At 37.7% G+C, this 12,147-nt stretch overlaps 1 protein-coding gene across 4 annotated transcripts in view; it reads left to right on the top strand.

The window, feature by feature from the left end:
* IDE (insulin degrading enzyme) overlaps positions 1-12,147 on the top strand; it is a 132,217-nt gene that overhangs the window by 101,287 nt on the left and 18,783 nt on the right. For 3 of the 4 annotated variants that reach the window (XM_082721936.1, XM_082721933.1, XM_082721935.1), the window contains exons 14-17: positions 3,187-3,269; positions 6,717-6,861; positions 9,376-9,486; positions 10,835-10,955. In XM_082721936.1, coding sequence (XP_082578062.1) covers positions 3,187-3,269; positions 6,717-6,861; positions 9,376-9,486; positions 10,835-10,955 — 460 coding nt within the window. Of the gene's footprint in view, positions 1-3,186; positions 3,270-6,716; positions 6,862-7,362; positions 7,508-9,375; positions 9,487-10,834; positions 10,956-12,147 lie in introns of all 4 variants that reach the window. The other variant, XM_082721934.1, reaches the window with a different exon arrangement.

Genomic DNA, 12,147 nt, shown 5'->3' with positions numbered 1-12,147 from the left:
GCATCCAAATATATAAATCAATTAATAACAAATATAAAGTCATTGATAATGAAACAACGATAGTAGGGGACTGTAACGTCCCACTTATAGAGCAGTGGACAGATCATCTAAGCAGAAAATCAAGGAAATAATGGTTTTGAATGACACATTGGACCTGACAGACTTAACATATATTCAGAACATTTCATCCTCAAACATAGAATACACATTGTTTTCTAGTGTATGTGGAACATTCTTTAGAATAGATCGTATACTGGATCACACACAAATTGGCCCTTAAGAAGTATAAAATGATCAAGGTCATTCCATGCATATTTTCAGAGCACAATGCTTTAAACTTGAAGTCAACCATGAAAACATTTGGAAAGACCACAAATACATGGAGGTTAAAGAACATCCGGCTAAAAGAATGAATGGGTTAACCAGAAAATTAAAGAAGAAATAAAAAAGTACATGGAAGCAACTGAAAATGAAAATATCCTAGTCTGAAGGAAAAAATGAAACAAGATGGGATCGGGAGGGAGACAAACCATAAGAGACTCTTAATCTCTCAAAACAAACTGAGGGCTGCTGGGAGGAATGAGGGTATGGAGAGGGTAGTTGGGTTATGGACATTGGGGAGGGTATGTGCTATGGTAAGTGCTGTGAAATGTGTAAGCCTGATGATTCACAGACTTGTACCCCTAGGGTAAATAATACATTATGTATCAATAAAAATAATCAAAAAGAAAAAAAATACCATAGTCCAAGATTTTTAGGTTGCAGCAAAGGCAGTCCTAAGAGGAAAACATATTGCAATACAGACCTTCCTCAAGAAGCAGGAAAAGTCTAAAAAAAAAGAAGAAGCAGCAGGAAGAGTCTCAAATGAACAAGCTAACCTTACCCCTAAAGGAGCTAGAAAAGGAGCAGCAGATAAAGCCTGAAGCCAATAGAAGAAGGGAAATAGCAAAGATTAGAGCAGAAATAAATGATATAGAAACAAACAAAAAAAATCAGAATGGATCAACAAAACTAAGAGCTTGTTCTTTGAAAGAATCAATAAAGTTGATAAACCCATAGTCAGACTTATGAAAAAGAAAAGAGAAAGGACCCAAATAAATTTAAACGATGAAGAAAGAGATGATAACTGGCACCACAGAAACACAGATAATCAGAATATTATGAAAAGTTATATGCCAACAAACTGGACAATCTGGATGGAATGGATAAATTCTCAGAAATATACAAATTACCAAAACTGAAATAGGAAGAAATAGAAAATCTGAACAGACCCATAATTGGCAAAGAAATTATATCAGTAATCAAAAATCTCCCAACAAACAAAAGTCCAGGGCCAGATGGCTTTCTAGGGGAATTCTACTCTTCTTTAAAAGAAGAGTTCATACCTATTCTCAAACTGTTCCAAAAAATAGAATGGAAGGAAAACTCCCAAACTCCTTCTACAAAGCTAGCCCTTGATCCCAAAACCAGACAAAGAGAAGAATTATATGCCATTAAAAAGGAGAATTATATGCCATTATCCCTGACGAACACGGATGCAAAAATTCTCAAGATACTAGCAAATTGAATCCAACAGTACATTTAAAGAATCATTCACTGCCATCCAGCAATTGCTCTACTAGGTATTTACCCAAAGGTTACAAAAATATAGGTTCAAAAGGATACATGCACCATGATACTTATAGTAGCATTTCAGCACTAGCCAAACTATGAAGAGAGCTCAAATACCCATTGATTGATGAATGGATAAAGATGTGGCATATATATACAATGAAACATTACTTGGCCATCAACAAGAATGAAATCTTGTCATTTGTAATGGTGTGGATGGAACCGGAGTGTATTATGCTAAGAGAAAGAAGTTAGACAGATACCATATGATATCAGTCACATGTGGAATTTAAGAAGCAAAACAGATGAACATATGGGGGGATGGAGAAGAAAAAAAGAGAGGGAAACAAACCATAAGAGACTCTTAGAGAACAAACAGGATTAACAGAGGGAGGTGGGTATTAAGGAGGGCACTTGTTATGATGAGCACTGACTGGGTGTTGTATGTAAGTGATGAATCTCTGAATTTTCCTGAAACTAATATTGCACTATACGTTAACTAACTAGAATTTAAATTAAGAGCTTGAAGAGAAAAAAAAAAAAAACCTTTTAATGAGTCATAGGTTAGGTTATTCAAGGAGAAATCTTATTTACTTACCTCTCCTATTATTTGTTGTTTGTTTTAAATAGGTCTTCTCAAACTAAACTAAGGAGAACATTTCTACTCTTGTAAGAGTTTCAAGAGTTTTTAATACAGTATGGGTGAAATAGAGAATTAAAGTAGTGGCTTATTTGTTCATCTTTGGTTGTGTTATGTATTACTACATAACAAATTCCTCCAAAAGTTAGGAACTTAAAACATTTATCTCCATGTGGTTTTTGAGTGTCAGGAATCTGGAAGTGACTTAGTTGGGTAATTTTGGCCCAGGGTGTCTTATTAGGTTATAGTCAAACTGTTGGCTGGGCCTTCAGCCTCTTAAAGCTCAATAAAGGCTGAAGGATTTTCTTCTAAATTCAGTTGTGTGGTTGTTGGCAGGCCTTTAGTTCTTTACCACATGGGCCTCTCAGTAGAGTTGCTTGACCTGGAAGCTGGCTTCCTCCAAAGTGAGTGATTCAGGAGAGAAAAGTGGGCGAACAAGATGGAGGCCACAACGTCTTTTAGAGCCTAATCTCAGAGGTACCATGCCATCGCTTCTGTCCTAGTCTGTGCTCACATAGACCAGTCCTGCCTGGTTCATTGTGGGAGAGATGACTTTACAGGAAGGTAAATGCCCTTAGGCAGGAGTTGCTGTGGCCTACCTTGGAGGCTGGCAGCCGCACCCTGCTAGGGACTCCTGCATCTGCCTCCCAGTGTTCAGAAAGGCAAGAATAGGATAGTTGGTATTGGCTTCTCCAGTCTGTCTCTTCCTCTGCTATGTCCCTCTTTCCCTCACCAAGCGGGGATGGAAGGGTGATTTCTCTCTGCTGCTAGAATCGGCAGTTTTCTCTCTACACCTTCCCACCTGGTGACCCTCTGAGTATGCTTCAAGGCCATGAAACTCAACATTGCCTCTATCCTATTCTTGAAGAGTAGTTTGAGCTTTTTGCCGAATATGCCCATATTTTTTTATTAACCAAATTGTTTCTCCATCACAGGATACAGCTATGAGCAAACTCTGGTTCAAACAAGATGATAAGTTTTTCTTGCCAAAGGCTTGTCTCAACTTTGAATTTTTCAGGTATGTTAAATGAATCTAGCTACACAGTTTCTTATAAAAATCAACAATCTCATTCCTAAAAGTTTTCTTTGCTTCCGGGAGGACCCATGTGTAGAAATAGAAGGAACTAGAGTTACATAACCTGGACCAGGGAGGGCTGCTGCTGGTAAGGGATATTGTAAAAGTCAAGGTTGTCAAGTCTTCCTTTGCACTGGTGAGCATACCCTTTAACTGACATGATTTATGTTAGCCACCTTGAGGACCTTCCTAGCCTTCAAAACTTTGGATCCTGGGAAAGTTGTAGACTCACCCAGAAATGTCATTCAGGAAAGGTTAAATAATTGAGGGTGTTTTCTGTTGTAGCTTCAGTTTTGTATTTCTGAAACTTGCCCAGAGGAGGAGGTGGTAGTTACTAAACCGTTTGGAGTCCTTTCCAGCCTTTACATGTTTGGAGCCCTTAGATACTGTTTTCTCTGTTCTTGGCATGGCCACTTAAAAATGATTTAATTAAAAAGGAAGAACATGTTTAGTAACATTTATGAATACTACTGTTGGAATGATTTCACAATATAAATCTGCAGCTCATCTCTGTCTCCTTTTATTTATTTGTATAGTACAGTGTACCATCCAGTTCAAATTTTACTTTGTGAGTTTATACTTAATTTTTTATTTAAAATTCAGTGGTGTGTGTTTATGAAATCTGTCATCACATAATAATGTTCATTAATTTTTATTTGATCTACTTGACTTGAAATTAAAACTAAATGCATTTTTAAATGTTTTGGAATAGGGAAAAAGAAACTCTAAATAGAAAATTAGTATTTCACCAACATGTACAGCTGAACTTGCAGGTGGATGTAAACATTGTATTTTATAGCAGAAGATTCATGGACTTAGTCTGGAACTTCCTGAGAAACTTCTCACACTAAACTTGAGCTGTCTGGCTATGGCTTGGTGTTGATAGAGAGTATTACAAAACTCGTTTTATTTTTTGATATTCAGAGTGATATTTGTAGCACTCCAAGCAGCTTGTCACCACTTTCCCATTTGACTTATATGATTATGAATTTTTTTACCTTTTGAGAGACCATTTGATTGTTTTGCTTCCCGAAATTTTCTCTCTCCGTGTTCTGCTCTTCCTGGAGTTCACACTGTTAAGTTTCTTATGTATTCTTCAAGACATTTTCTGTGTGTGTACACCTTTTAGTATTTTCAGAAACTGGGTTATATTATCCATTCTTAGATACAGTTTTAAAAACTCTGAGCATACAGCACCTGAATACAAAATAATACTATTTTTTAATTAACAAGTGAACCAGAGTTTGAACATTGCTATTGAATCATGTTCTCTTAGAGCTCACCAGCGCAGCTGCTGTGCATGCAGCATTTTAGGACACTTTTTGCAATTGCGTTCTAAGCTTGAGCCATATGGCTCTAAGCTCCCAGACTTGGCTTTTTCTGGCTTTTCACTTCCACCTGAGATTGGCGCATAGATGCCTGTGGGTCTGAGTCCTTCCTATATTCTCTTTTATTTGATAATTTTGCTTTTGTGAATTGTGCTCTGAGTTTCTGAGCTGTTGTTTGCCTAAAGAAGGAAGTGTGTCATGTATATAATACAGTACTTTAATTGTACTATATACAGTACTGTAATTGTCATGTATATAATACAGTACTTTAAAAACAGTGACAGAGCATCCATTTAGATTTTCCAGATGGAGAATGTTTATGTAGTTACAGAATTTTCTCTTTGATTTTAGTTCTTAGTGGCTAAGCTTCTTCTATTTTTGCTTCATTATCTGGTTTGACAAAATTGTTGCCTTTTCCATCAGTATATTGGCTATATTTACTGTGCTACAGATAGAGTGAAACTTTAATTTGCTGCCAAACAAGCCAAGCAGGCACCTTGGGCTCAGGTCCTTTGCACTGGCTGTTTCCTCAACCAGACACACCCAACCAGATATAACCAGAGCGTGTTCCTTTGCTTCCTTCAGGTCTAGGCCCAGGTGTCACCTTATGAGAGAGGCATTGATTATCTTTTTTTTTTTTTTTTAAAGATTTTATTTATTTATTTGACAGACAGAGATCACAAGTAGGCAGAGAGGCAGGCAGAGAGAGAGGGAGGAAGCAGGCTCCCTGCTGAGCAGAGAGCCCAATGCGGGGCTCGATCCCAGGACCCTGAGACCATGACCCGAGCCGAAGGCAGAGGCTTTAACCCACTGAGCCACCCGGGCGCCCCGGCATTGATTATCTTATGTAAATTAGCAATCATCCCACCTTACTACCACCGCCCTTCAATCCTATTCCTCTTACCCTGCTTAAATTTTTCATAACACTATCCCCACTTCATATATTAAGATTTATTCTCTCCTCCAACTAGACTATTAAACTGTCAGGTCAGTGGCTTTGCCTGATTTTATTCCCAGTACCTAGAGAAAGGTCTAGCAGTAGGCTCTTCTGAGTCATACCTGCTTCCATGTATTACAGTAGTAAGCATGTGCTACACATTTGTTGAGAGAATGACTTTTATTTGTCATAAAGGTAAGCAGTGTCATATAATCAAATGACTTTGTCACTTGACTTGCATTTGAATCCTAATTTTGCCACTACCAGCCAAGGCGACATGCAGAAAGCTATGTTTCTTATTTGGGAAATGATTTAAGTTAGGGGATCACTGTGGTCCTGTTTAGCTTTTGCACTCTCTGATTGTTTCCTCATGTTGGTTGCTCTTCTTCATTTAAGTTTTTTTTTTTTAATTTTAATATTTTTTCCTAGCTCTGTCTGTAGTTATATGGTGGGAATTATCAATTATTTTACTCACAGTGCTGTAGCTTTATTGGTTTGTGGGGGAACTCAGATATGAGCTAACATTTCACAGGTATTCGTTTTTCCTGTTTAAGTTCAAAAATCACAGCACACAAACTTCTCAGTCTCATACTCATGTCCACCCAGAGTATGGCTTGCTTAAAGGGAGGAGGACATTAAATGCCAGATGAGCTCTGTTGGCCATGCCTCCTTTGTTTTTGTTTTGTTTTTTTAATTTATTTTTTCATTTTAAGTAGCCAGTGTGGGACTGGAGTTCACGACCCCAAGATCAGGAATCATGTGACTTCTAACTGAGTCAGCCAGGCACCCCAGCATGCCTTGCCCTTTCATCCTCAACACAGGCATGCCTTTTGGCCTGTCCCCATTCCTTACCTGAATTTCTAATTTGTCAGTCTGACACCACACCATCTGGGGCAAACAATCGCTTCTCCCTCCTCGGCACCACCAGAACACATGGCATACTTCAGGCTTCTTTTTCAGACATCTTGTATTTTTTTGGCTCCCAAGAAGAACAGACTCAAGAATTCAAACCATATCTTCAGGAAATGATATTAACTGATGTTCAGTTTCTTGATCCATCTCGAAAGGCCCCATCACATTGGGAAGTAATAAATCAGCTATTTTACTGTCAACATTTTCTTCCAGCCCATTTGCTTATGTGGACCCCTTGCACTGTAACATGGCCTATTTGTACCTTGAGCTTCTCAAAGACTCACTCAACGAGTATGCATATGCAGCAGAGCTAGCAGGCTTGAGCTATGACCTCCAAAATACCATCTATGGGATGTATGTAAGTACCCACGTCTTAGAGCCTTCCACTCATCAACATTTTTTTATATTGATTTGATGGAAGCGTTTTTGATTGAGGGTATGAGTTTAATTTCTTTTAAAAAAATATTTATGGCTAATCATATTTTCTCATCATTTAATTTTTCAGTTAGCTCTTATTCTAAGTATTCAGTGATTTCATTCACATTATGCAAATTTTCCTTGATTTCTGTTTTTGTTTTTGGTTTTTTTTAACATCTTTCATCAGATCATCGTATTTTTCTCCTCAAACAAAATGGGACCCTGATTGAGGTTTAGATCTCACCCATTCTCTATGTGAAAACTCGGTCTTTCACAACAGAATAATGTCTTCCTGCCATTGTAAAACATAAGGTTGGCTGATTCTGTTTCCCTAGACATTCAGATCATGAGGCTGCATATCCATACTCTTCCGTCATGTTTCTTCATTACCATGCCACTGCCTGAGGTATCAAAGCATTTCTTTTGTTTTTCTTTTTGTTAGTCGCTACATTTATGCTGATCCTCTCCATTGCAACATGACATACCTGTTTATCAGGTTATTGAAGGATGATTTAAAAGAGTATACATATGCAGCACGCCTCTCAGGTTTGAGCTATGGCATTGCATCAGGGATGAATGCAATACTTGTAAGTAAAATGAAAACCAAAGAAAAGGCGCCACACCGTTTAAGCGTTATGTTGAGCTTGGGAAAACTATTAACTTCTGCATTTTTAAACAAGAAGATTGATGGTTTTTTCCTTGCACCTTTTTAATGATTGAAGAACTCAAATTAGTAATAGTTCCACTAATGAATGATTCAGTAGAGTTTAGTGCAATTTGTGAACATGTATGTGTGCTACATTTATTTGCATGTTCCTCTGCTTGAAATGTTTAACATATTAATTCTGAAAGCATGTTGTTCTTCCCATGTGCTTGTGTGTATTAACATCCATAAGTGAAAGATACCTGTAGTTACTGTTGTGGTGCTTGAATTTTACTCCTATATAAGCTTCTTTTATTTTTGCTGACAGCAATAGAAAGCTCCTGTGTTCAAATACATTTGATGTTTTCATTTAATTTATTTTGTAGTGTGCACCATTAACTACGTTTAAGTGTGTTTTAAAATAATCATTATTAAAAACATCCCAAAATATAACTTGATTTTTTTCCCTGAAACTATTTCTGATGTGTTTCAACTTCTTTCTCATTTCCAAATTAACATTCCTTCCATGGCACACATTCATCTTCACTGTTATTGAAAAAATATTGTACGTTTTAGTAACAGCTAAAATGAGAGCATGTGCTGTGTACTCTGTACTCCTCTTTATCGATTCTTATACAAAAGGTTTTAGGGTTTTAAAATTTTTATTTTGCAGTGCTTCCCCCCCCACAAGTAAAATTTCTGGTAGCTTTCATTTAATGTGTAAGTATGTACATAACTAACCATTTTCAGAGTCTAGGGAAATTTGAAGCTCAGAGATCAAAAATTCCAAATAGAAAAGTAATAATCTATTGTTTATTTTTTGCTCTTGAGTTTTAGTAGCATATTACCATTAAAATGGATCATTTGTAATTCATGATAATATGAGCTTTCTGCTCATTGTAAATCTAGTTCCACATGAGGTGGCCTCCATAGTCAATAATAGCCTTCACTCCTGCGATTCTTGCCTATCATTCTGTGTAAGGTGTAGAGGCTTTCATAGTTCTTCAGTTGCAGTAGGTCCTCTATTGCTGTGGGTGCCACCGTGTGGAAGTACAATAGGTAGCCCCTGCTTTTCCAGTGTTAGCTTTTGAAGACTATTAAAATAAAATGTCCCAAGGCAAAAATCCTAATGGTACAGACAGTGTGTCTTCATAGTACATCTGTTTTGCCATTGGCTTTTGATACATCAGGAGAGCTCATCAAACAAGCAGGTGGTGAGACATACAGATCCTTTTTAGGCAACACTGAATGACAAAAATGGCAAAATGCCCACACACAAAATTGGGGCTGTCTGATTTCACCAAAGATGATTTTAAAAAAATATTTAAATATAAACAATTTTGAGACATTCCTAACAGTTCACTAGATGATAACTACTGGTGATTTTTACCTTCTTACCACGTCTCTAAAACTCACGTTAAGCCTGGCATTCCTTAGAAGTTATTTTTGAAGATTAAACTTAAAACACATTTTGCAGTTAATTTTGATTTAATGAGAACTTGAATTTTGATGATGTGGTATGTTCTGCTGTAATCTTGCATCAGGTGAGTTTTCCAATTATTGCCTTTGTTTAAGAATAACAAAATTAGGCTTTTGGGTTATTAGTAAATAAAGATGTAAATAAAGATGTTCTCTTCCTAAGTTAAATTATATTTATGAGAAGATAAATTAGTTGAATTTCTTTTTCACTTTTATTTTAATATACCTGGCTTTGGATTTTCTCAGTGTTTAAAAATCAAGCTTAAAGTGTTTATTTGGAAGGTTTTTTTGTGATATTTTTAGACTTCTAATACTCTGAACTCTTTTTTGTAGCTCTCGGTGAAAGGTTACAATGACAAGCAGCCGATTTTGCTAAAGAAGATTATTGAGAAAATGGCTACTTTTGAGATTGATGAGAAAAGATTTGAAATTATCAAAGAGGCAGTAAGTTTTCTGAACTCACTTTTGTAATCTTGTTGTTCATAAGGTGGTAATTTCACCTTATTTCGAACATTTTTAAGAGGAGAGGAGGGAAAGCACTGCTAACCCTATGGCAGTCCTCTCACTCTGTCTTTGCTAAGTCCTTTCCTCTACCCAGAAGTGACCCCTGATGACTCGGGGACACCTGACCCTCAAGAGCTGGGGATGTTGTGGCACTGACCTTCAGAGAGAAGCCTGAGGTAGACCTAGTAGCAGTGAGAGACCCCTTGAAACTTTCATCCCCCCTCCACTTCAGAAGGACGCATGATTCTTCAGACTGAGGTCTACTTGTCATGAGAACCTTGTCACATGAGTGCAGACTACTTAGGCTCAAGGTGTCTTCCAGTTAAACTCAACTCATAGTTGGCCTGATAATGGAAACATGGGATAGATAACAGTTTTAAAAGCCAAACTGTGACCTTAATTGTACACCAAAAGAAAAATCACCATTTGGGGCGCCTGGGTGGCTCCGTGGGTTAACCATCTGCCTTCGGCTCAGGTCATGATCCCAGGGTCCTGGAATTGAGCCCCGCATTGGGCTCTCTGCTTGGCGGGGAGCCTGCTTCCCCCATCTTGCTGCCTGCCTCTCTGCCTACTTGTGATCTCTGTCTTTCAAATAAATTAATTTAAAAAAAAGAAAGAAAGAAAAGAAAAATCACCATTTTCAAATGTAGTTTTTGGATGAAGATGCAATATTTTGCATATGTAGGTGGACTTGCTGCTTGCTTATACAGACTTTTGGAATGTCCTTATGGTACAGAATCCAAGGACACCAAGAGATGCAGGCCCTGAAAACTGGGGATGACTTTCTGAGGGTTGAAAGATGTCCCACAGGGAGAACACTTAGAATACGTGTCAGATGCTGTGGATAAAGCAGCAGCCCAGATAAAGAAAAAGCATGCCCTTAAATTAAAGGTTCAGAGAATATTTGAGTAAGCCCCATTCTAAATTCCCTCACTTCAAAAAGGAGAAAGAAGCAAATACTCCTATATTCCAGTAACACAGGATTTATGCAGAATAAAGTTTGATTATAGTTGATTTGGGACGCCTGGGTGGCTCAGTTGGTTAAGCAGCTGCCTTCGGCTCAGGTCATGATCCCAGCGTCCTGGGATCGAATCCCACATCAGGCTCCTTGCTCCTGCTTCTCCCTCTGCCTCTGCCTGCCATTCTGTCTCCCTGTGCTCGCTCTCTCCCCCTCTCTCCCTCTGATAAATAAATAAAATCTTTAAAAAAAAAAAAGATTATAGTTGATCTTTTCAAATGATTTTAAAAGGACTTATAAAATTAATGAACCTGTGTCTTCCTTCACTAGTATATGCGATCACTTAACAATTTCCGAGCTGAGCAGCCTCACCAGCACGCCATGTACTACCTCCGCCTGCTGATGACTGAAGTGGCCTGGACTAAAGATGAATTAAAGGAAGCCCTGGATGGTGAGACTTTTTCTGCTTATAAGCCTCTTTATTTTTTTCTAAAATATTTTGATTTATCCTGATATCTAGTGTTTATGTTTCTAATAATTTCTAGTTTTATTAAAGCCAGCTGTGCATATACTTTTTTTTTTTTTTAAATAAAAACAGTGTTGCCCTTCGAAGTGGCTTTCATATTCAGGCTGTGTTGCCACATTTGCCTCTTTCTTTTTTTTTAAAGATTTTATTTATTTATTTGACAGAGATCACAAGTAGGCAGAGAGGCAGGCAGAGAGAGAGAGAGGGAAGCAGGCTCCCTGCTGAGCAGAGAGCCCGATGCGGGACTCGATCCTAGGACCCTGAGATCATGACCTGAGCTGAAGGCAGCGGCTTAACCCACTGAGCCACCCAGGCGCCCCATTTGCCTCTTTCAATCTGGACCCATAGCAGCTAGTTATTGCTGTTCATAGATTTCTGCAGGTGACTAAAGGTTTTGACCAAAATACTTACCCTTATTAATACTAAAGTTTTCAGAAGAGGATAAAAGGGCTGAGGTTGAAAGTCTTGTCACGTAGGAATTGTGCTCAGACATCTGTAGCTCTGTTAGTTAAACACAGAAAAATGTGTAAAGCCTAAAGAGTCGTCCTTTGTTGCTTTTTTTCTAAAATCTCAAATCTAGTTTTCAGAGATTTCATTTGAAAGTCCTAAATTCCTTGAGGGCAGTGATTATGCTTTCCTTTACCCTCTTTATTTGGAATCCAGTGCCAAGTATGTCCTCAGTATGCATGTACTGAATGGAATGAGATTACTTCAGGATTGTTTCATTCTGAAGAATGAAGACTGATAGTGCCCTTTATTGTTTTATCTGTCTCGCTTCTCAGCATTACTTTACCAACTCATCTTTTCCCCCACATGCTCAGCAGTAAAAGAATACTGTTGAATTTTTAATGACCTTGTATGACAAGTCCTTACTTAAACTTATTATGTAAGTATAATGCTTTTGATGTCTTCAGTGACAAATCAAGAGCACAGTATTGACAGTCATTTTAGTGGTTGCCTCAGTCATTGGGTAGGCATATAGATTATAAAATTCATTAACTAGAACTAATGCATTTTTAATTTGGACAGTTAAAATCCTTCACAAAATGTTTGAGTCATGTCTAGTTAATAGCAAGAGTTTTACCTTAAAAAAAAAAAAAGCCACATGGGGCACCTG

This window comes from Mustela nivalis (genome assembly GCF_964662115.1).
Source record: "Mustela nivalis genome assembly, chromosome: 2".
Lineage (NCBI taxonomy): Eukaryota > Metazoa > Chordata > Mammalia > Carnivora > Mustelidae > Mustela > Mustela nivalis.
This window is presented reverse-complemented; position numbering and strand designations above follow the sequence as displayed.